A 26172-nucleotide genomic window follows, 5' to 3' on the forward strand; every position below is an offset into this window, starting at 1 on the left:
AAAATAAATAAATAATATATAGAGGTGAGAAATAACAGACCTCAACCCTTTTGTCCCTCTGCAAATTTGTGTACACAGAGTCAATCCCTCTAAAAGTGCAAAGTTTCCAAAAGTTCAATGAATAGAAGATTGTTGGGGGTGGAATAGATCTGGATAAGGAAAAGAAGTCTGGTGATAAATATGAGAACGGAGGGACAGGCAGTAGAAACAACAGTGAAACTGTTTGAGCAGCATATTCCAGAAGTCTTGAGGTCTTTCTGAGTGTAGCCGTCATTGATTTGAGAGCTACCATACCATTCTCTCTCACTAGAAGGGCAAACCTATAATGGCAGCAGGCTGTAAAAGAGAGCCCGTTTGGGAATAAGAACCATTCAAGAATATAGGTTTTCTGATGTTTTAAAGAAAGTCACACCAGTGAACGGGTGGAAGTCACTTAATCACTTGGATTCAGCGATTGTTGAAGTAATCTCACTTTTAACCGCAGTAGCTTCTTCTGCCAGTGCAGAAAGAATATTTTCTTCCTTTGGACTAATTCATTCAAAATTGAGAAATCGTTTGGGACCCAAAAAAGCAGGAAAGCTTATTTTTCTTTTCCATTTTAGGAACAAACAGGAAAATAAAGGTGACTGAATTAGCTGCAGAAGCCAATATTTTAAGTTTCTCATGTTGACCTGGCTGACATAGTTGATTTAATTTTTTTTTAAATATTTCTTTTAACTATTTTAGTTAAAAACAATTTTAACAAAAACAAATCTGATTTTAAAAAACTTGAACGTTTAACTAAATTCATATGCTTGTTTTGTTAAACTATTATATGTTTGCTGTTGAAGAAAAAAAATCCAGAATATATAACGTTGTTGTTTTAATTAAATAAAAATTTAAATGTCTGTTTGGTGATGTTCTCCAACTAATACAGCATGGCAAGAAAATCCTCCAGATATTAATGATTAACCTGTTGAATTGGAGATAGTTCACCTCCCAATGACTTCATAAATATCTGCTTCAATTACCTTTGGTAAATGAAATAACCAATCATTCGTTTTCTGATATAGCTGTAAAACTAATCTGAAAAGTTTTCAAAATAAGTCACTTAAAAATGTATAGTGTGTACCTTCTAAAAATGAAACTTACATCTATCTCTGATTTGTGAAGAATATGTATTAATGTTATAACAACCAACAAGAATGCACTTTTATGTAGAAATCCATGATTAAATCAATTTGATTTAAATCAAATCCACCCTGGTACTGATATGAAATAAAATTAATGAGTTTATACCTCATACCTGTCTACAACAGAACAGCAACAAGAGTCAAAGAATGCAGGGAATAATATAGCAGGACAAAGTCTAAAAAGAAGCTGTGAAAGTACAAATTAACAATACTCTAATACCTATATCCTCCCACCCCCAAAATAGACCCCCCCGAAACTGAAACCCGACCTCTGCGGGCCCAGAGTCAACTGCACCACCTAAGGCCTGGAAGAGGCGGAGCGGTCCCTCACATGTTGCACTCCACTAGCAGGCTCATGCTCAGTCATATGAGCAGGCAATCGCCCTCTGTACGTCTTCCTGTGCTTTTTGCGAGGCACCAGCGACTGCGAGCGGTTCCGGGTCTCTACACATGAGGAAGTCTTCAGTGCTGGAGAGTGACAATGCCGAGGATCTCTGACCTCTGAGTCCTTCCTCTGTGCCAGGACCTCCCTGATTGAAGCCAGTGCGCTACACACTGATGCTGAAGTACCCCGTGCCGGATCCATGGGAATCTACTCCGATTGTTGCTGCAGGCCTGCCTCGATGAGTAGAAGTTTCAACCTGTGGTCCCTTTCCTTCTCGGTCCTGGGTGGAATCCTCTGCAGATTCTGCACTTGTCAGTCTGGCGAGATGCCCCCAAGACACTTCAAGCAGGATGTGTGTGGGTCAACTTGGCATCAGCTTTTGGCAGACCCTGCACTGCTTAAAACCCCTGGGACTGAGGCATGCCCTGGCCCCAGGAAGGGGAAGGAAACGGGGAAGAGAACCCAGGCAAACAAGGGGGTTCAAAAACTACACTACACTAAGAACTATTAACTATTTAAAACTATTCACAGGTAAAAATTAAGAGTCCACTAGGGGATCGTTCGAGAACGAGTGAAAGAAGAGAATGCTCCAACGACCATCAATGGCGGTAAGAAGAACTGGAGAGACGGCAGGTCAGCAGGCCCTATATGCAGCGCCATGAAGGCGCGACTCCAGGGGGCACCTGAGCTGACCCCACAGGTACCGCTAGGGGGAAAACCTTCCAGCAACTTTGCATGCAGCACGCACACACCTACTTGGAATCAACATGAGCAAGCACTCAAAGAAGCATGTTTCTGTTTACCAGGAGAGATGAACAAAGTACCAATCTGATCCTCAAAGGACATTCCATCAGTATTTTCCTTGAAGGGTGACTGCTCCATTTCTGCTGAAGGAATCACCTCTTAGTTGTCATGCATGTGCTACTATTCTTGAGGAGGCAATGGTGTCAGCAGTGCCAGTCATCTCTACATGGGTGGCTCTGGAGGGCAGCAATGCCTGACATGAGGCCAGTCCTGGGAAAGCTCTCAGTGCTGGTGGAGGTGCCTCTTGTACCATGAGGTGCAACAGTGTTAGTGTTATTAACAGAGCCAAAACTAGTGACATGCTGGTTTTGGCAGCAACGTCTTCACTGGGAAAAGCCTTCACTGATTCCTGAACATAGGACACAATAGTTGAAGGTGTTCCTACGTAAGGTATTTCCAGGCAGGTGGAGATTTTGGCAAAGGAAGCCCGCTAGGTTCTCTGCAGCAAACCACAAGAGTTATGTTGTTGGTTCTGAGGGGATCCCATGCACCTCAAACATGTTCTGGATCGGTATCAGTGACAAATACTGCTGCACAGAGTCAAGCTACAGAGTCATAGCCAAAACCACAGATGGCAGTCCTCCAATCATGAGGGGAATTACACAGTCTGAGATATGCACACCAGTGAGGTGTCAAAATCATTTGTCACCAGAATGTTATATCGACAAGAGGTGCATGCCAAGGGCCTCACTGACATGGGTAAGGAGTTCAAGAGGTGATATGTCAGTGGAGTAGGAGAACAAAGCCTCCTCTTTTTTCTCCTTGGGCTCCTCTTGTAAAGCAGAATGCTTTCTTTTTTCCTTCCTCTTCCCTGGAACAAGTTCACAAGCAGATCTGGAAACAGCATCAATTGTAATAGCACAAGGGTAATTTTCAGTGCTGACAACAATGCCAATCTAGACTGTGGTGCCAGAGCCCTCTATTTTGATGAAGCCTGTGGTGCTCAATGGCAGAACAATCCCAGTAGATGTTTGTCTCAGGCTAATTGATTTCAGGCTGGTTTCGAGGCTGAGGTGGCAGTGTTCATTCCTCAGGTCTCTTTAAAAAAGTTGTCAGCACAGAGGCAGATCTCAAAACTCCTGAAAGTGCATTAGGACAATCTGGTTGAAGGCTTAGAAAAGCCAAGTGCCCCTGCAGTCTTAACTGTTTGTCCTTTGTCGTTCAAGGAGTGAAGATATGACAAATTGTGCACTGAATTAGGTGAGCTTCTCCCAGGCACACTACACAAGCCTCTGCCAGTGTGTGGGTCTCAGTAAAGATAGCTGAACAGGTCACAAACCTTTTGAACCCTCTGTGGTGTTCGGGACCCAACACAGCCTTGGCAATAACCCAAGGCAAGTGCCCCCAACTACTTTAACTGTACAGAACTATAGTAACATTAAGAAGAGGACAGGCTAACTAGCTAGTGGACACAAGAAAAAAGTTCCAGTTAGCTCTCTGTGATAATGATGAAGGAATAGAGGTGGTAGTGAGAGAGTACTTCTTTGTGTAAACTGGACTTATGTTGTCATCCTAGCATGAGAGTACTCCTGCATATTCCTGCTCCCCCAGCGGCAAACGTTGGGCTTTTTTAATATAGTTCCACAGTTCAATACTAAAGGCTGTAGATTTCCCATAAGTGGGAATGCACAGTAGCCATCAAAGGATTTTTATAATGTGGGCAAAACAACATTTTTTTCCTAATCTTGTTTTTGGAAACAAACAAACAAAAATTCAATCTGAAGACTACACCAAATGGTTCAAGCATGGCAACGTTATAAGTAACTGAAAATGGTCCTAATAATGGAAAGTGTCTATTTTAACTGCAAGTGTCACCACCTGCACTGCCTAGAACAACTTCTTCTAACTGAGTTTGTATCCAGTTAGAAAGTGAGATGGTTGGATCCAAACACAGGCTGTGTGTACACACGGTTAAAACTATTTTGCCCAAACCACTGCCTAGGGTGGAACAGGGCTGTCTTCCAGCAACTGATTTAGTACACTGTTTCTGAAGTGTAAGTGGTACCCTCCTAAAGAACCAATCATAGGGGGAGACCTATAAGAGACTACCAATTAATAATGGCTAGGTAGTGGACCAGTAATAGCAGTTGATGTTTATTTAAAATAAAAATATAACATACATAAACATTTTTTATTATATATTTGTTTGCACTGATAAAAACAACAACAGTGTGATATATGTAAAAATATGGTGGTCGCTTTGTTGTAACTGTGTCAGTGTCAGAAACTGATTACAAATTATTTGTACTAGTAATGGACAGAATCTTAGCTTGTACCTGCAAATACACTTACCAGTCCTCCTGATCATAGATTATAGTCATATAAGACTGGATAGGTTTGTGCAGTAATTACTATTACTATGACCTCTTACTATTGGCTGATCACTTTGGCAGAGAGAAACAGTGCCAAAAATCCTAGTGTCATAGGTCCCAACCTTTAAATGCCTAAAGACTTAGATAAGTGCTTAACATTATGCACATGAGGAGTTCCACTGAATTCAAATGGGACTACCAACATGCAAGGTATGTCAAGCAAGAATATCAGCCTTTGTAAGATTGGGGTCACAGTATGTTCTGGAAAAGCAGCAAAGAATCCTGTGGCACCTTATAGACTAACAGACGTTTTGCAGCATGAGCTTTCGTGGGTGAATACCCACTTCTTCGGATGCAAGTGGTGGAAATTTCCTGGGGCAGGTATATATAAGCAAGCAAGAAGCAAGCTAGAGATAACGAGGTTAGATCAATCAGGGAGGATGAGGCCACTTCTAGCAGCTGAAGTGTGAAAACCAAGGGAGGAGAAACTGGTTCTGTAATTGGCAAGCCATTCACAGTCTTTGTTTAGTTCTGAGCTGATGGTGTCAAATTTGCAGATGAACTGGAGCTCAGCAGTTTCTCTTTGAAGTCTGGTCCTAAAGTTTTTTTGCTGTAGGATGGCCACCTTAAGATCTGCTATTGTGTGGCCAGGGAGGTTGAAGTGTTCTCCTACAGGTTTTTGTATATTGCCATTCCTAATGTCTGATTTGTGTCCATTTATCCTTTTCCTTAGAGACTGTTCTGGTGAAAACATAATAGTATAATGAATTGGAGATCTACACTTCTCTTAGATCATAAGTTTTAAACCATATCAAACTTGGTCTCTTAAAATTAAAAAAAAAAAAGCCCATGACTCATTTCCCAGCTTCCTCATTCCTCTCAATTCAGTCCCTCCTACTCTCAGATACCAAAGCTTGTCTCCAGAACAGCTACAAAGCATCATATATAAAGAGACTACCTGACACGTATGTACTTTATACATATTAATTTCACTATAATATAAATGACAGCAGCACAAAACACAAACCACTAATGCTAAAGTAGAAGCAAACTTTTGCTTTTGCTAACAATTACTCTTCTCAATACTAACAATTGTCAGCAGTTATTTTAAGAGAAAGCAAAAAATAAAACTGCACTTTTATTGTAAGGATGTAATTTCATATGAAAAACTTTCTTGTAATGTCTAAGTTTATTCAATAATGGCTTAACATTAAGTCTAATTTTCTGCACTGTGACCATTCCCCCCATAAAAGTGACAACGAGTCACAAATAACAAGAACACAAACACAAATATGACATGATAATGTATACCTTAATTACATTATGCCTGAAGTGTTTTTTTTTTTTTAAATAATGTTTACCTACCTGTTTTCACGTTCATACATCTCCTTTGAGGTGCTTCGAAGCTGTTCAATTTCTTGATTTGTTTTCAATCTAATTTGTTCCAATTCATCACGCAATTTGTTTTCATATTCTGTTTTATAATGGTCTCTGAAAATTAAACAAATCATCATAATTTACAAGAATTTAATAGAGAAATAGCTACACCTTCTGGATCACATTATTATTTGCTTTGCCATAAATCTCCAAGGAGCTCTTACTCTGTATCAGTACAACTGTGGGTTTCTTTCTTTAAAATGTGTGATCTATGCAGCTTACTTAAGAGTAGCATCTGCTCCTTTCTTGACAGAAGTACTGGCCTCAGTTATTAGTGACTCACTTAAAACTAAATTGTTAGTAATGTGTGTGCTTTGGTAGCTCATTGGTTAAAAAAGTCAGATATCATATAGGTGGGGTCTGCTGCAATAATTGAGCCTACAGATTTGCCCCACTTTGGAGCCTAACTGTGGAAAAGTGGATAAAAGTTTATAAAGTGCAACAAGGAACAGTTACTAACTTGTCCTGTAACTGTTGTTCTTTGAGATGTGTTGCACGTATCAATTCCATTTCAGGTGTGCTAAGTGCACTGTTGTTGGAGGTTTTTCCCCTCAGTGGTACCCATTGGGGCAGTGCATCTGCCCTCTGCTGCCTCACACAGCTGCATGGTGATACAAAGGGCAGAGCCACCCCTAGCCTTCCTCTGTTTCTTCTTACCAGATACACTTTGATAGAGACAGAGGAAGGAGAGGGGGTTATAGAATGGACATGTGTAACACATCTCAAAGAACAACAATTACTGAACAGGTTAGTAACCATTTCCTCTTCTTCAAGTGGCTGCACATGTTCATTCCACTTCAAGTGACTCACAAGCAGTTTGATCTGGAGGTGGATAAAGTCTAAAGGACCACACATCCAAATATGGTGTTAGCTCTAGATTGTTGAGAAATGGCATGAGACACAAGGCTATGGACTGAAGCCCAAGTTGCCACTTTGCAAATGTCCAGAATAGGCACTTGAGACAGAAAGGCTGCAGAGGCTGCCTGAGATGTGGTTGAATGTGCAAGCACTCTATTTGGCAGCATCACAGCTGCTAAATCATAGCATAAATAAATACAAGATGAGATCCAGCAATAAGATCTTATGAGAAAAGACTCAAAGGCCCTTTATTCTGTCTGCAATTGCCAGGAAAAGCTGTGACAAAGACCTAAACAGTTAGTTGTGTCTAGGTAAAAAGCTCAAGCCATTCTAACGTTCAATGTATGTAGTGTTTCCTCATCCCTATGATTATGAGGCTTAGAAAAGAAAGTTGATAAATATAGCCTGATCAATGTGAAAATAAGATACCACCTTAGTAAGGTACTTCGGGTGGACTTAGGTAAGCCTTGTCTTTGTAGAATACCATATATAGTGGCCTTGAAACTAGAGCTCATACCTCATCCACTCTTCTGGCCAAGATGACTGCAACTAACAGATTACCTTCATGGAAAGATGGACTAACAAACAGGCAGCCAGCAGCTCAAATGGATGACCCATTAGCTTTGCTAACACCAGGTTTAAATCCCAATGGGGAATTGGAACCGCTACTTGCAGATATAACTGATCTAAACCTTTAGAAATCTGATCATCACAGGGTTGGAGAAAAGGGAACAGTTTTCAACTGGCAGGTGGAAAGCTGAGTTAGCTGTCAGGTGGATCTTGACAGAACTAATAGCAAGATCCTGTTGCTTTAGATAGACCAGATAGTCTAAACACAGGGTGGATTGGACCCTAGCCCAGGTAAATGGCTTTCTGCTGGGACCAGATGTAGAACCTCTGACATTTCACCAGGGAAGTATACCCAATAAAAGGTTTTCTACTAATTAAAGTATACCCAATTAAAGGTTTTCTACTCTTGAACCCCTTTTGAACAAATTTCCTCCTGAGAAGTTAGGCACAGAATATTCAGGCTGTCAGGGGGAGGACCCGCCATTTGGGGTGGAGGAGATGACCATGATTCTTAGAGATTAGGTCTGGTTCCAACGATAGTGTCTGCGGAGCTGAGTTCAAAAGGTTCAGCAGAGTGTAAAACGAATGCTGTCAAGGCCAGACTGGAGCTATGAGTATGACTCAATCATGGTCTTCCTTGATTTTCACCAACACTCATGGAAGGAGTGGAACTGGAGGAAATGCATACAGGTGCTTGTCTGCTCATGGCAACAGGAGAAACCCTGGGCTATGACCTGCCCAAGAGCAAAACTGATGACACTTCCTGTTGACTTTTGTTGTATTTGGAGAATCTCCCACTGTTAGAAAATGAATCTGGCCACATCTGGGCAGAGACAACACTTGTGGTGACTGGAAAAAGAGCCACTTGATGGCTCTGCCAGTTTGTTCTGAACACTTAGAAGGTGAGAGGCTTTGAAACAGATTGAGTTGGCAATGCAAAAATCCCAGAGCCTCATCGCCTTTTGGCAGAGCAGACGACCAGGCCCCTCCTTGTCAGTTCAAATAGAACTGGTCGCTATATTATCTGAAAATATGAGTAGATTTCATCATTTGATCTGAGGCTGGAAGACTTGACAAGCTCATTTGATGGTCCACAATTTTTTCATGATTGTATGCAGAATTAAATCCTGGGCGGACCATAAGACTTGTGTTTTGCAGGACTCCAGGAGAGCTCTCCAATCAAGGGCAGAAGCATCCACAACTAGGGTAAAAGTTGGCTGAGGAGGAGCAAATGGAACCCCCACACACATATGTTTAAAGAGCCTGTCCACCAGTGTAGAGAAACTAAGATGTATGGGGGGGGCATGCAAACCACCATGCGTATAGGATGATGAATCAGCAAGTACACTGAAGCTGTCCAAGCATGCAGCTTCCTGCAACAGAGCTTGGCATGTTCAATTATGTAAGTGCAAGAGGCCATATGCCTCAGAAGCTTGAAGCAATTTTGTATTGTCATGGTAGGATTGGCCTTCAGGTCTAAAAAGCTTTTCCCAGATGATACTGGCATCGTAAGTGGGAATTGAAGACCTTGGCTTCCACAGAGTCCAGACTGTTCCTATAAACTATCTTTTGTACATGAGACAGGATTGACTTTTCTGCATCAATGAGCAACCCTAGCGCATCAAAGGTGGACTGCATGACAGTCATGCTGGACAGCACCTGAGCCTCAGACCAGCCAGTCATCAAGGTAGGGAAACCTCTGAATTCCTGATTTCCTGAGGATGGCTGCCACCATTGCCATATGTGTTGTGAATACACATGGGGCTGCTGATAGGCCAAATGATAGGACTCCAGACTGTAGGTTCACAAACCTGAGGAATTTCTTGGGCTTGGATGTATTGCCATATGAAAATATCCATTCTTTAAGTTGAGGGCAGCGTAGCAGTTGCCAGAATGCAGGGATGGAATCATGGAAGCCAGAGTGACCATATGAAACTATTTTCTTTAGGTTTCTGTTGAGATCTTACAGGTCCAGGATGGCTCTGAGACAAACACATCAAGATGTTTGCTTACAACTCCCAGGCTGCCTGGACAAACTAGGAGCTATTGCAGAAGAAAAAGGGAGGGGACATCTTCTAGAACCTCTGCTGCCTTTTTTCCCTAGCTAGATCCTGGTGGCAAGACATGGATAGCGGTGAGGCTGTTGCAGTCAAAACTGCTTTTTCTTTAGGGCAGGTGTATAAATGTCCAAAGATCTGAGTGTTACCCTAGAGTCTTTTAGACTATGCAACTTGTCATCCACCTTTTCACAGAATGATGGCCCCTCAAAAGGGAGGTCCTATATGGTCTGTTGGACCTCTTGAGGGACACCCAATGCCTGGAGTCACGAACACCTGTGCATGGTAATGACTGCCACCATGGCTCTAGCTGCAGAGCTGGCAGCATTCAAGCCCACCTGAGGGGAGGTCCTGGCTAGTAATTCATCCTTGTTTACCAGTGCAAGAAATTTCTGCCTTGAGTTATCTGGCAGTCTGTCTTTAAAATTTAATATACGGTCCCAGAGACCAAAGTCGTAATGCCCCAACAATGCCTGCTCATTAGAAATCTTAAACTGCAGACCTGTAGTCGAACAAAGCTTTCTGTCAAAGAAATAAAACTTCTTTTCATCTTTTCCTTTCAGTGTAGATGCCTGCTCACCCTGACACTCCCTCATTTTCAACTGAAACTACCAAGAGACCCTGGAGAGGGGTGACTGTAGAAATGTTCAAACCCCTGTGAGGGGACATAATATCTTCATTCAGACCTTTTTCCTATGGGAAGAATGAAGATAGGTTTTGCCACAGCACTTTACTGACCTCCAGGATCACTTCATTAATTCAAAACACCACTCAAACTGGTCCTACAGATGCTAAGATGTCAACCAGTCTGCAAGACCTCTCTTGAACGTCCACTACCTGGATACCCAGGGTGGAAGCGACCTTCTTTAAAAGGTCTTGATGCGCTCTGTAATCATCAGGGGAAGGAGAGGAACGCTTTAGTACTATTGCCTCATCAGGAGATGACAAAGATCAAACTAAAACGAGCTGCAGTGGAGCTCCCCACAATTCTTTCCCAGGGGGTCCACTGGATCCATTTCCTCATTCTCCACACTGAGCCTGGTAGCACAAGTGGATTCCTGCTATCCTTGTCATTATAGATTTCAGCACTACTGGATGAGATAGAATGAGATGGGCATGGAGATGACCTGTGGGCTGGTGGGAATGACTACAGGTTCCAGAATGGCCACTGGTATGAGTCCAGAGCCCAACTCCTACTCAGTCACAGGTCCCTGCTTGATGGACAAGATGGAGCCTATGGAGAGTACCAATGGTGGCAGAAGGTGGAAGGGGAAGGTGAGGAAAGTGCCTCAGCTACAACCCATGTGTGCAAACCTCTGAGTCCAAACACGAATCAACCTCCTGTGACAAAGGGGGGCTGTTCCTGTCAGTAAGGAGGACTGAGGTGTGGCGCTTAACCAAATCAGTATCACTGAAATCAGGGCAGGCTTCCCTCTGGATAATGCTGCATCGGGAGGTGGGGGGCATGTCAGTATCCAGAAGCACTCATGGTACCGCATTCTGGGACAAAGCTGATGGTAAGGTAACAACAGCAACTATCAGTACTGGGCAAAAAGACTCCTGGAGATCACACGCTGCCACATAAGTCTCCAGGGTTGGTGGCATCAGGACAGCATCCTGATGCAATCAACTAGATGTAGCCACTTCAGTCTGGTCGCAACAGTGTTGATGCTGGCACCAGCATTAATGGCCCCACATGAGAAGAGGAGTGTCTTAGAGAAAGCCTCAAACTCTAGTGCCCTCTATCTTCATCTGCAGGCTTGCTGGACTTTGGTGCCTGAAGTTCTCAACCTCCCAGATCCTGAGTCCTTAGACCTCACTTTTCAATGCCTCTTCCTCGGTACATGGGAGGGCAATCGGCCCTGAGGCTCAGCCGGACCTGGTGAAGCACTTCTCTCTGATGCAGATGCACTCAGTACCTGCTCTGAGCAGGCAGGTTCCGCAGATGGACACAGAGCTGCCTCCATCAGCAGAAACATAAGCCTGGTTGCCCTGTATTCTTGATTGTGGGCTTAAAGTCCTGGCAAATTTGGCACCAATCCTGAATGTGAATCTCTCTGAGGCACTTCAGGCAAATGAACTATGGGTCACTCACCGGTATCGGCTTTTTGCAGGAGTGATTGGGTTGGAAACCCAGTGACCAAGCATGTCCTGACACCAGTACCAGTACCCAGCAATGGGAAACCAAAGTGTTCAAAACACTTATAAAAGAAAACCTACGTCTCTAACTTTTAAAACTACTAAAGTTGTTAAAAGAGTACCAACTATATGCAGAATATAACTAGGGAAAACTTGCAATAGCAAGATGACAGCTCCAACAACTATCACAGGCTATAAAGAAGGAATTGGTGAAAAAATAAGGACAGGATGGGCTATGTCACCCATCATTCCCATTTGTGGTCCTTTTTATTAAAGGGACTTGGGGAAGTGGGAAATATGGAAGGATGGAATTGAGCGCAACAATTGCTGACTGAAAGAAGGGGAAGGAACCAGCTTCACCATCATGGTTGCCACCTCCATCATCTCCTGGCACCCAAGCTAACACTATTGTGCCTTTGTTTTCCCGATCTTGAATTATGTCCTGACCAGATCGGAACTGAGAGAGGGACCAGCTGACACTAATACATTTCAGGTGGTGGTTGGGATTTAGACGTAACCGGTAAGATTTTTGTCCCTGTCCCCTCCCTCATGTGTCCTTTTCCTTTCCCACCTTATTTTTTCTCTTTCCTATCCCTCTCCTTTTTCCTTCCGTCCAATAAGAGTCTAGCTTATCCTGCCAAGACTGTATGTTTCACAACAACGCTGTAAGCCTCTGACTAGAAAGGCTGCTAAATGAAATGCCTTAAACAGCCCAATGCTGGTACAAGTTTGCCAGGTCTCAGAGTGGCTGATAAAACGATGCACTGTGTCTGTGTTGTTCCAGAAGTGAAACTGCAAGTGAGAGTCAACACCTGAGACAGAAGCTGCATTTTTCCCCCCGGTCTTTGCTGTTCTTTTCTCTCCACCTTTGTGTGTATTTGCCTTTCTTGGTTTCTATGAAACGGGATCAGACTTTAACCACAGCAGTGACAGCTCCAGCCCATCTCATCTTACTTCTCTTTTCCCCAAAAGGACAACTACCAGCTTTAATACCACCTAAAAGGCTGTCAGACAAGGAATTTTTCCTTCTAAAACTCTTTTCCACCCAAGGGAAGGGGAACATTGAGATACGGCCAACATGAAAGCATTACTTAATACTTGACATATCAAATGCTTTAAATTTTTCCTTTTCCCCCCTGTATCCATGACCCTTTTACTAAAACGATTTTTAACGGGTGTTTGACAAAATACAAAGAAAGCTGAAGTCTCTGTATACAAATCCCCAACCTTTTTAAAAACCATTTAATGTTGAACAGGTTCAGGGTCATGTTTGACTCACTAGGTCCACATATTCCACCTAAATTAATACAATAAGGAGGTGACCCTTTCCTGCTATAGTCTAAAGCCGATGAGGAAAAGGAATATTCCTCTTCCAGTGGAGGAGCAGACTTGGCAGGAGTCTCAGGGCATGATCTGAATAGATCCCTTGCTGGCACCAAATATGTAACCGATACAGAGGATATGGTGGTGGTTGGTGCCACTGGGTGTATCTACAGAACATAAAATCAGTGACTCAGGGAGGGTGGATACCATTAGGTCTCCCAGTACAGTAAGTCTCAAAACCATGAGCAATAGTCGGCACTGGAATAGTTGGCACTGATGATGTTTGTATCGATAGAGTAGGTACTGGTACAGAGAGTCCCAACGCTGGGCTGAAGCCTGAAGGTAGAGTCCTGAAGGTAGTACAGCAGAGTAAGCACTGGAGACAGCATGATGCTACAGTTTAGTAGGTACCAAAGTATGGAGACATGAATCTTTTAGGGTGCCAGGCTTTGTGCTAGCATAAGCTGAGGTAAAGTGAAGCAACCTCTGCCCATTCTTCTTACTAGGTTCCTCAGACTATGACCTCTGTTTGTGCTCATTAGAAGAGCGATGTCCCATCAGCTGATGATGAGGACTTGAGAGCATGAACAGCTGAGGAGTGCTTTGGGAAAGCAGGAGACTGGGAACCAGCCACAAAGCTAGTGCTCACTGGGGCACTTCTGGAGGAAGACTGCACAGATCTGGATGTGTCTTGTTTATCCTAATCAGAACCAAGTCTCAGGACTTTGTCCAAAAGAAAAAAAGTTCCAGGTAACCTCTCTTGCATCGTGTCCATTGAGAAAATAAATGAAAAACAGAACATTTCTCCAGGATATACCTCTCACCAAAGCAAAATAAACAACCAGAATGATCATCACCAAGGAGCACAGTAGCCTCAATATTTAAATCCTGGAGATTTTTGCTCAGCCATAAGGTGCTGAAGCCTGGTACCAGGTAACCAAAAAACAATCAAACAAACAAACAAACACCAAGAAAAAAAAAGTACCCTAGTGAAACACAATAAACCTACACTAACTACTAAAACTACACTAAAGAATAACTATATACAATAACCTTTGTTGTAGGTACGCAAGTGTGTAAGAGATAGAGATGCTACTTGCAGTTTCATATCACAGATACAGATATTAGAAAGGAACAGAAAGATGGCTGGCCCCAGTCAGCCCTTTATGCCCTCAGAAGATGGGGCACATGGGTGCTCTGTGCGCGAGTGCAGCCCCAACAAACACTGCTGGCAAAAAGATTCTGAGCTTGAGTGCACCAAGAGTGGAATACACACGGGTAAACACCTGAAGAACTGTAGATGCTGAGTGCTTTTGAAAATTATTGTCTTTAGAATCTAGGTGCTGGGATATCCAATATGTATGGTTGCGACCCTGATTAAAAAAACATGTTTGGGCAGGTGATGTTCCATAGTACAGCATGATATGTATGGAGATTATCCAGTCAAACTAAGGAGGATTTTTCATTTGAACTTTTAATATACCTGTGCAGACTTAAAAGTGATAAGCATTCAAAACAACCTAGCACTGTGGGTATGACTGTAGGAGCAGCTTATTTCTAGTGGCTACCCTCAAGAGCTAGGTCACCCAAACATCATATATGAAACATAGATATTAGCTAATCCACAAATTACAGCACTATACTATGTCCTCTTTTGCTTACTTCTGAAATTTAAATGAGATATTAAGCTAACATGTTTCACTCTGTATAAGTGGTGCCTGATATGTTTTTTCAGTTTTTAAAACAGTCTTCAGGACTTTCAGAAATATTTAGGATATAAACAACAAAACATGTCATTTACATAACACTTGTCATTCATAGATCTCAAAGCACTCTTACGAAGGAGTACATTTCAGTGGGAAAATCTTAGGTTGCAGAACGTTAATGACCTAATTAAAAACTAAAAAAAGATAGGAGGGGTTATTTTGGCTGATTGTTTTGCATGTATATTTATAATGCACAGTTCCATTAGCATACAAAAATAGGGTTACTGTTACTGAACAAAGACTAATCTGCCAAAATGCTCTAAATATTAAAGGTCTGTACTCTATTTTTCAAAGCTGAAGGCAGCAGAACTCTGGATTCTGAAAAGGAGGAGGATGATAGATGATGCATAGAAGAGGGCATAATGCCAGCTCTGTGGCATTGTCTGAAGTTCTGCAGGGTTGGAAGTCTGTTAAGTTTTGATGTAAGGAAGGAGAAGAGTCACTCTCCTCTCCCTAGGTAGTGGATGCTGCACATAAATTGCTACTGTCTAAACCAGCAGCAGCTCAAGATCCATGCCTGACTCCATTTCTGTGATGGGGATTTTGTAGAGATGCTCATAGCCTATCAGTTGTATGGATTTTACAGGAGCCGCGCTGTCAGTTCAAAAGAGGGAAGAGGAGCATAGATTGCCGTCCCCTGGATCTGCAGATTTAGAAGGGCCACATTCACCCTCAAAGCTGTCCCACCTACAGGGAGCATTTCAAGGTAACTGCAACCTTTCTGGAGTGCCCACCTCCCTGTCCCAACTTCTTTCTGAGGTGTCAAAGGATATAATTTGACCCTAAATTAATTTTATGTACATTTTCAAAACTGTTTCTGTTTCACAGCCACTTATTTCAGTCACATTTCTACTATGAAAGAACGGTCTGTTCTTTTGTTTATATTCTTTGAGTTTTGTGCCTATAAAAGCAAATAGGCATTACTGCTTACAAGCAAGCATAGAGAATGAAAGAACCGAGTATGCAACTGCACAAAGTCTACCAGTTCACCTCATCTCAGCTCTAAAATTTGGTCATTTTAAGTAACTTGTATTAAGAAAAATTGCCTAACTCTTACTCTTTTTGGTTTTGTGCTCTTAAAACTCAAAAAAGGTTAGTTTTTAAATCCAAATTTTGGAAATAGTAGGACAAGTTACACTTTTCATACTAAAATTAAAGGTACCAGTTACAGACCCAGAAACAGAGGACAAATACATACTCATAAATTTGGTTACCATGTACTCAATACTCAATGTACATTCACCAGCAAAAACCAATATACCTGTCTAATCTTTTTGACTATTAACATTTGATAGAAATGCCTGATATATTAAATGTCTGATCTAAGATTTCTCACAATTTCCCATAAATCGCTAGAAATTGTGTGTCATGGATATTGTCATGATGCTTGCTCTGTCATTTAGTAACACCATGTTAAATAGAGAGATCTGATGACTATTACTGTGTGGTACCTCTAAACAAAAGCTCACTGTTATAATGTTTATTGTTTGGTTTTGATATTTACTTGGCATCAATTTACAAATCTGTTAGTACTTCCTAAATAAACAGTTAAAAAAAAAGCTTCAAACTAAAACTATGTTTTTCATACTGAAGTCATTTGGGCAGGGTGGTAGCAATTTACATGCTCAATTTATTTTTGCATTAACTGGCATTTTTAGAGTAAATTCTCTGTACACAGGTAAGAGAACAGTTGCCATAAAGAAATCCACAGGGAAGGGTTATGTCTACAGGTTTGTCTTAATCTTAATTTTTAAAACATTTTTTCTAATGTATTACAATGGCAAATGAAGATACTAAATTAAATTCTGATTTCAGCACGCAGATCTGGACAAATTCCTCTGAAACTGACCATACACATTTATTATATTGGAATTCATTTAATAAATTATTTCAGAGGAAAATCCATTTCATTTGTCTGCTTCATAAAGATAGAAGAATATAAGAACTTACCTGGATGTGACATATTTTTCATACATTTCCTCTCTAGCTTTTTTGGCATCCTCCAATTGAATCTGAAGTCTTTCAAGGCGATCTTCTTCATGGGCACAGCGAACACTGAGCTCCATGTTCTGACGATTAAGATAATCTTTATCCTTTTGCAGTAAATTAACAGACTGCTGTAAAGTTGCCACCTATAAAGAAAAATAAGACCGATATAATAGACATTTTGTCTTGAATTTCAAGTTATTTTTTAGATTTAATCACATATACACATATTTCCATTATAAAAAGTAAATATTACTTTTTCCCTTTTAAACTTGCCAAAATTTAAAACACTAATTTCACATTTAAGCTTAATGTGGACTTTCAAACTTGAAACGCAATTCTACTTTAAGAAGGGACTCTAAAAATGGAACTGGTGTTTCACATCTATGGTGGCTTAATTTCCTGCTCAGATTTGCTTTCATTTGTAACCTAACTACCAACCCTGGAAGCTCAACCTGAGATCTGAAAAATCAACCTCAATTCTTTTACTTCATTGCATCATAAACAGTTAGATTCTTCAGGCCAAATTGTGCCCTCATTCCATCTATGCAACCACAATGCCTTTAATGAGATTGTACAGATGTAAGTGAAATTCAGTAAAACAATTTTATTTGGATGATGCACAAGAAGGAATTCAGGTCTTTCTGCAGTACAAACGGGAATAAAAAGTAGAAAAAAGTTATTGTAATCACTAAGCAGATACATTTCTGAACACCACAAAGAATAGGTTCTTCTCAGCAAGAAGCAATTTTTATATAGTAATTTTTCAGAGTCGAACTGCATCTTAAATAGGTGAACCCTTCCCACTGACCCTAGGCACTTTATTCTTGTTCTTTATCAGGTGCCTATTTTTTTTAAGCTCTCATTTCAAAGCTTTGCCATCTTAACACAAAGTATGTGTAAACACTTTAGACTAAGTTCTTCTGATCAGGAAGCATCTTCTACTATGTATCGGTAAAAGACCTAGCACAATGGGGCCTTGAACCATGTTGATGCATCTAAGTGAAAACATAGCAATGAAAACCACGTGCCCAATTTGATGAGCAAAACAAGAACAAGTTTTTGGCCTTTGTTATTTCACAAATTAATATTTGGGATAGAAAACAAAGATAAGAATGATTACTCATCCTATAGTAACTGATTCTTCAAAATGTGCTTTCCCCATGGATTCCACTTTTGATGTACATGCACCCTACACATGCAAGATCAGATTCTTTTAGCCAGCAGAGTCTGTTGGGGACTGTACGTGCTCCCTAAGTGCCCTCACACGCTACCTTCCCCACCTTAGGCCATATAGTGCAAAACTGGACCAAACTGTTCCTCAGTCAATACAGAATCCCAGAGGAGAACAACTCCATAGTAGCCAGGAAGGAGTTCCTGTAGGGTACATAAACACAGGGCCAGCTCCAGGGTTTTTGCTGCTCCAAGTGGCGGAAGAAGGGGAAAAAAACAAAACAAGCCGCTATTGTGATCGGCGGCAGCTCCACCATGCCACTTTCTTCTTCGGCATAGGGTCCTTCCCTCCGAGAGGGACCGAAGGACCCACCGCCAAATTGCCAACAAAGAGCCCGACGTGCTGCCCCTTCCCCTTGGCCGCCCAAGCACCTGCTTGCTGAGCTGGTGCCGGCCCTGCATGAACATTATTTCTTCAAGTAATTGTCCACCCAGATTCTGCCCTGGGTGACTAAACACACAGTTGTTTGTTTTTGCTTGAAGGTCAGTAACAGGAATCCTACTTAAACAATGACTGCAAGACAGCACAAATAAAATAGGCATCCTAGAAACCTCTATTAAAGAACAGCATCATGTAAACATGTGGATCAAGCTTCACATAGTGGGTCTACAAATTTTCTGGTATAGGGACATTCTTCAACAGGCAGCAGAGACAGCCTGCGCTCTAGTGGAAATAAACTCTGATGTGATGAGGTGGGTCTAACCTGCCAAACTCATAACATGTTCTTATATAGGTGGAGGTCCGATTTGGTAACCTCTGAGAGGATACAGGTTGCACTTTAACTCTATCAGTAAAGGCCACAAAAAGTCTGGATGATTGATTCTGTTTTAAGTAAAGAGACTGTGCCCATATAATAAAGTGTGTGAAGTGTAGCTTCCTCGGCTTGCAATGAGGCTTGAGAAAGAAAACAGGGAGGTGACTGGATTGGTTAGTATGAAACACTGGAAAAACTTTGGACAGGGAACTTGGGATAAGGTCTGAGTGTGACTCTGTTCTCCTTAAACACGGTATAAGTGCCAGAATCTGTTCTACACTTCAAGCTGATGTAATAGCAGTCTTCATAGATAAGAAGGAGAGGGATAAGATAGATAAGGCTGCTAAGGGCTCAAAGGGGGAAGCCATCAATCCTGCTAATACTAATACTGAGGTCCTACGAGTGGGTTCCCACACTGGAAGAAAAAGGCTCTTCAGGAATCTTGCCACTTTAGGGTTCAAAACTACAGTACAGACCTGGGTAAGATGGTGATATACAGATATTGCTGCTACTTGAACCCTTATGGAGTCGATGGAAAACCCAGATTGTTTCAGAGCTAGCAAACAGTTCAACATTGCTGAAATGGGTGACGTGAAGGGAGAAAGTTGATGCCAAAATAACCAGAGAGAAAGCCTCTTCCACGTAATGCTGAAAATAAGTCTGTCTGAAGGTTTCCTGCTTTGTTCACCTTCTTTCAGTGGACATCATGTAGCCAGTATCCCAGCTGTCAGAAGTAAGGATGCTGGATCCAAATGTAGGATCCTACCATTGTTCTGTGAGAATACATCAGGCAGAACAGGTAAAGTGATTGGGGGAAGTGGCTGTGAGGACCAAATACCAGAACCGCCTGGCCCATGCTAGGGCTATCAGAATGATCAGTTCTGTGTCTTGCCTCACTTTCTTCAGTACCCTTAATATCATGGGAATTGTTGGAAAGGCATACATCAGTTCCAATTGTCCACAGGGTGAAAACGGCATCTGACAGGGAGGATAAATATATGCAGCCTGGATTAATTTGAGGGTGCAAATTGCACTTACCACAAACAGATACTTTGCTCAGCATATCTTTAATAGATGAAATTGGTAAATCATATCCATAAGGACAAAAAGACTATTAAAAGCCCCAATTATTGAAAAAAACTAATGTAGTTCCACAAAAGATACATACATACAACATCAAAGTCCCTAAAGTTGTTATACTCACAAACTTCCAGAGACCATTGAAAACACAGATAAAGGTAGCCAGTGGGGTACACAAAAAGTGGGATGTGACACACCAGCTTACATGTCCTGTCAAGCCTAACATGCCCCCTAGGGTTGGGTACGCAACTTCTTTATATACCCTTTTCCCATTCTACCCACATATGTCCAGGACCATATTTAATGAGATTTCAGCTCTCCTGTCTGTGTGTGGTATTTCAGAGAACCTTGTTTGGTATTCCAGCTAACCATTATTAAACTTCCAAGGTTGGCATAAGTCATTAACGTTCACCCCTTTCCCAATACTTCAGATACATCAATGCACTTAGCTCCATGGATACATGTACCCCCAAGTTTCCCACCAAAATTGCTACTCTAACTTTTTACTTCTTTGAGATTTAGTTGTTTGTCACAAGCTGCATCTTTCTAAATCTCCTGACCTTGGGTCAAGTCCTCATCCTAAATTTTATGCTGCCTCTTGCTAAGCCTACCTGAATAATATTCCTCATTTCATATGCTTCCCTACTTGCATTAATCTCACTTTTAATAAAGCAATTTAGCTAGCAGCAAATAAATTAAGCTTGCCTCATAACCTCCGTAGAGTTGGCTCATCTGTCAACAAATGGTGATTTAAAAAAAATTAGATTTATTGACTTTTTAAATTTAAATGTATTACAGTTTTTATTTTTAAAATAAATCTATTAAATTACATTTGACATTGAGGTCTACACTTATAATAATCTATTAAAATAATTTAAATTAAAACACAAAAAATATTAAGCAGTACATGTTTGCTGCCAAATTTAAAAAAAAAGTCAAAGTCACTGAACTGGTGGAAGTTACTGGCTAAGTAACTGGAACCTGAGATTACTGAAGTGCTAAACCAGCTTTGAACAGGAGCCTCTTTTGTAGCTGCAGAGACGATATTTTCTTCTTTACAGTTTATTCAACGAGATCTGCTCAACATTAAGAAACCAGGAATTGAAAAAGCATTGAAGCTTATTTTTGTCTACCAAATCTCTAAACAAAAACTAGGTGCAAGATCTTCTAGTTCTAAAATCTTGAAGGACACGGTGATCAAAAACAATGAGTTCAGTTCACTGACTATAGATCAGTGGTCACCAACCGGTGGATCGTGATCTATCAGTCAATCGCAGAGCCTCTGCCAGTTGATCACAGTCTCTGGCTGCTAAAAGTCCGACGGCGCAGCGGGGCTAAGGCAGGCTCCCGGCCTGCCCTGGCCTCGCTCCCGGAAGCAGCCGGCATATCCCTGAATGGGGGGAGGGAGGGGGATGAAGGTCTCCATGCGCTGCTCCATGAAGGTCTCCAGTAGGCACTGCCCCCACAGCTCCCATTGGTCAGGAATGGGGAACTGCGGCCAATGGAAGCTGTGGGGGCAATGCACAGAGCCACGTGCCCCCCCCCGCAAGGGGCCACAGGGACGTGCCTGCAGCTTCCGGGAGTGGTGCGAGACCGGGGCAGGCAGAGAACCTGCCTTAACCCTGCTACACCTCCACCCAAGGTAAACACCGCCCAGTGGGAACCTGCACCCCTGCTGCACCCCAACCTCCTGCCCCAGCCCTTAGCTCCCTTCCGGAGCCAGCACCCCAAACCTCCACCAGCACCCCAACCCCCTGCCCTGAGCCCCCTCCTGCACCTAAACTCCCTCCCGGAGCTTGCACACACTCCTGCATCCCAAACCCCTGCCCAGGCTCAGCCCCCTTCCACACTCCGAACCCCTCAGCCCCAGCCCAGAGCCCACACCCCAACTCCCTGCCCCAGCCCAGTGAAAGTGTGTGAGGCTGAGCGAGAGCGAGCGATGGAGGGAGGAGGGATGGAGTGAATGGGGCAGGGTAGATTCAAAAAGTGATCTTGTGCTTAAAAAGGTTGGAGACCACTGCTATAGATAATACTTCTTTGTTTAATAAATTAGTTTTAAATGCAAAACATGTATAGATGAACTTTTTTCCTATGTAACCAGCACATAAGGTAGTTTTATTTACTAACAAAGTTTAAAATAATGTTTTTGTGCATTTTTAATCAAATTTCACTCAAATACAGCTTGACACCAACTGTAAGCAAAAATTTAAACATCTACCAAAAAGTTATGCTATGTAATTGCTTAAATAAATATATAAAGATATAGTGTATCCTCCTGGTTAGCGAAAGGAATCACTCGAATTTTATGTAAAGGCTATATTTAGTTTAACATATGTTGATTCGCACAGTTACCAAGCGGTGAGAATCAACCTTTCTTTGGGAAAATAATGAAAAAGTACAAATGCACATGACTGAAATTAATATTTAAAACAAAGGTTCCTGGCTTGCTGCTCTAAAACAAGATTAAAATCGGACTGATTTAAATCAATCCACCCTGTCAGCTGATAGGGAACATGGGCTTGAATCCTCTCTGGAACATAAAGTCTGATGCTTGTTCTGGTCTTTAACAAGCATATCTATTCCAAGACATCCCCACTTGCAAAAGATGTCTGTAGGATTGAATCTTTGACAGACCACTTGTGGTTGTTGGAGAATTGCCTACTGATTGATCTGCCAAGGTGTTCTAAAGGCAAGGAAGATACAGAGCCACCAGTACCATTTAGTTCAGAATGTACCAATTCCACAGTGGTATGGCTCCTTGACTAAGTGGGGATGGCCTTCCTTCTCCTTGCACATTGACATAATGCACAGGAGTATTGTCGTCTGTCACCACTTGTATTGTGGATCCCTGAATAAGAGGCAGACTCACTCTGTATGCCAGACAGATGGCTCTGAGCTCTTGAACCTTTATATGGAGACAAGCTTCCTGTGGGGAGCACAGTCCCTCCATTTGAACATGTTTGTCATAGGATGTGGCTGCCCCTTTCTGTTCAAGTGTGGCCACAGTGATGCTTCTTGCTTCAGTTTTCTTCCCTGAGGTGGATAACCTTGGCTTTCCACATACAGATTAGTTCTGTACATACAGTTTGGTCCTCCAGCCAAGTCACAAACAACCTAATTCTTTCTGGGAGTAACAAGAGAACAATTAAAAGTCCCAGCAAACAAAGATTCTTCCATCCTTCATAGGCTTCTCTTCAGCCCTCCCTCTGGACCCTGTTTCTCAGCCACTTTCTGGGATATGTTTGAGTCTTTTTCCTGCTCTGGTATAGCCCATTCGACCCCAGGCTGATTCCCCTGGAGTACCTGGCCTCCTGCAGACCCTAGTTCAGAGCCTTCCAAAAGAGCTTGTTTGTTTCCCGTGTCTCTAAATCCAAGCTAATTAATTATGGCACAGGTGGGGCCAAGAAACAACAGATGGATACAGAGAGATGGAGGAGTACAAAGAAAAAAAAGAGACAATATTGGTCAGCACGATTGACAGAGGTTTAAGTACACAAGCAGCCTAATTGTTGTCTAGTTTTTTGTAGGCATACCAGCAAAGGACAACGTTTGAAGAGGGCTTTGAAGGAGAACAACCAAAAGGCCTTGTGAGTGTTTGCAGAGAAATTATTTCAAGCACTGAGGTGCAACTTGGGAGAAAGCACAAAAGTGCTTGTTTGAAAATACAAAACATGGGTAAGAGTCAACCTTACTTTGAGGGAGGGAGGCATAGCTCAATGGTTTGAGCATTAGCCTGCTAAACCCAGAGTTGTGAGTTCAATCCTTGAGGGGGCCACTTAGGGATCTAGGGCAAAATCAGTACTTGGTCCTGCTAGTGAAGGCAGGGGGCTGGACTTGATGACCTTTCAGGGTCCCTTCCAGCTGTATGAGATGGGTATATCGCCATATATTTATTTTATTTAACCTCATGACTACTGCAGTGGCCACTGTGTACAATGTAGTTTTAAATGAATCCAGCATCACCTGTAGTGATTTGCAGAAAATAAACTATAAATCTGTCATGGCAGAAGGAATCTCCTTCTGGTGTTCTTAAATTGAGACAACATGGTTCAGTTTAAGAAATTATATTAAGAAAGGAAGCATAGTGTATTCACTAGCTAAAGAGACCCAATTCCTTTGAGTGTTTTTCTCTCAGTGTGAATTTATGAGGTTCCCAATGTTTTGATCTTTCCTGAACTGCTGCCATTACAAAAGAACCCCGTGTCAGATGCAAATAAAAATTAACAGTCAAATCCCTTAGCAAAGACCTGATATCTCCTTAGTTCTTTTTTTGATGTGGCCAAGCTGAATGGAGGTTTGTGCAAGACAGTCTTTTGTAGGCTCCAGTAGACCATCATTAATATGCAGGGCAAGGCTCTTTGGAGTGAAAGGATATAGCAATGGAGGAAAAGTCCACCTCCTCTGAGTTGATTCTGAAGTTGGTGGTTTGGCTACCACCAGCCTTACTCTTTCCAAGACAGGTGACTATGTTATTGGGACCTCTACCAAGTCACAGTGAATGGCTTAGGTGCAAAGACAGACAGTGCCAAGGTAGCGGGTATCACAAAGATAGTCAGTACCAAATGGAAAGTGCTGTGGCTATTTTCACAGAATCATTGTGTGACAAGTATCGAGGTACCCAGGTTAGCATGCTCTACTTATTCAGAGGGTATTGTATGTGCTGACGTGGAAGATGGTGATCCTTCGGTCTCAATCTGTCATGTGCCAGGGATGGTGACCTGAATCTGGGCTTATCTTTGGAACAGGCCTCTGAGTGAACATGGCTTGGGAGCTAGTAGTGGAATCATGGCTCAATGGGACATTAACAGAGAGGGGGAGATCTGATGTCTAAAGGCCTGGCTGTAGCTCTGCTCAGTATAAGAGGATGCTTGCACTGATTGCCACAGTAGGAATATTTCCAGACACACCTCCCTCGCTCTGAGCGTATTTGGAGAATGAACGAGATAGGACATTGCTCAAAGACATGTCCTTCTCCAAGACAGAGCGAGCACTGTGAGTGTCTGTTGTTAAAAAACATCACAGAATCATATGAGGAACATGTCTTAAACCCCAGTGACATGGCTTCTACTATAATGCTAGCATCCCCTATACAAAGGGGTGGGTGGGATTTCTAGGCTAACTGAAACTTAATTATATCTTTATCTATTTGCCAGGAGAATAAAAAAGAAACAACTATATTAACAATACTAGCAATGATAGCTATACTAAATAATATACACAAGGCTAAGGAAAATTTCACTGATTAAATGGACACTGCACAGGGTTCCCTTTCACTGTCATTGGCTGTAACTGGTAGGAACTGAGGAGCGTTTAGGCCCACTCCACCCTTTATGTCCTCAGGTGGGAGAGCATAAAGGTACTGTGGCAAAGTACCTCCTCTCCTCTAGTAGGTCCTGCGCTTATTGGCGGATTTCCTCCCCTCAGTGGTCTTCCCCTTGGATGAAACCCACAGTCTGGATCAACTCCTCCTATGTCTGATTAGGAGTAGCGAGGCTTGGGGGGAACCCGGGCCCGCCCTCTACTCCGGGTTCCAGCCCAGGGCCCTGTGAATTGCAGCAGTCTCTATAGTACTACTTGTAACCGCTGCTTGATCGCTACAGCTCCCTCGGCTACTTCCCCATAGCCTCCTTCAAACACCTTCTTTATCCTCACCATAGGATCCTCCTGGTGTCTGATACTGCCTGATTGGTATGGTGTTTCCTCAATCCTCCAGTAGCACACCCTCTCAGTTCTCAGCTCCCTGTGTCTCTGGCTCCCAGCTCCTCATACGCACTTCCTTCCTCTGGCTCCTCCTCCTTGACTGGAGTGAGCTCCCCTTTTTATACCAGGTGCCCTGATTAGCCTGCCCTGATTGGCTGCAGGTGCTCCAATCAATGTAGCTCTCTCCGGTGCCTTCTAGAAAGTTCTTAATTGGCCCCAGGTGCCTTGATTATCCTGGAGCAACTGCCATTTTGGTCCCCATGGTACTAGGGATTTGCTTAGCCTGGGGCTAACATACCTGTTCCTCAGTACTTTCCTGTAGCCATCCGGCCTTGCTCCATCACATATCCTTCCCCCCCCCCGCTCAACAACATAGGGTTGGGCAACTTGGGACGCCAGGCAGTGTGCTCGGGAAAGAGCATCAGCGTTGCCGTGGTGGCATCCAGCCCTATGCGGAACTGGAACGGTTGGAGGGATAAGAACCACCTGGTGACCCTTGCATTCTTTTCCTTATTCCTCTGCATCCATTGAAGGGGTGCATGGTCCGTCACAAGAGTAAACCGTCGGCCTAAGAGGTAATAACGCAGTGTCTCCA

At 42.5% G+C, this 26172-nt stretch overlaps 1 protein-coding gene across 7 annotated transcripts in view; it reads right to left on the bottom strand.

Annotated features, from left to right (window-relative positions):
- The window catches only part of PIBF1 (progesterone immunomodulatory binding factor 1), a 186256-nt gene that overhangs the window by 134520 nt on the left and 25564 nt on the right, over positions 1 to 26172 (bottom strand). For all 7 annotated transcript variants that reach the window (XM_045011564.1, XM_045011573.1, XM_045011581.1 and 4 more), the window contains 2 exons: positions 16774 to 16955; positions 6039 to 6164 (listed from right to left, as the gene is read on the bottom strand). In XM_045011564.1, coding sequence (XP_044867499.1) covers positions 6039 to 6164; positions 16774 to 16955 — 308 coding nt within the window. The remainder of the gene's footprint in view (positions 1 to 6038; positions 6165 to 16773; positions 16956 to 26172) is intronic.

Source organism: Mauremys mutica, chromosome 1 (genome assembly GCF_020497125.1).
Source record: "Mauremys mutica isolate MM-2020 ecotype Southern chromosome 1, ASM2049712v1, whole genome shotgun sequence".
Taxonomy (NCBI): domain Eukaryota; kingdom Metazoa; phylum Chordata; order Testudines; family Geoemydidae; genus Mauremys; species Mauremys mutica.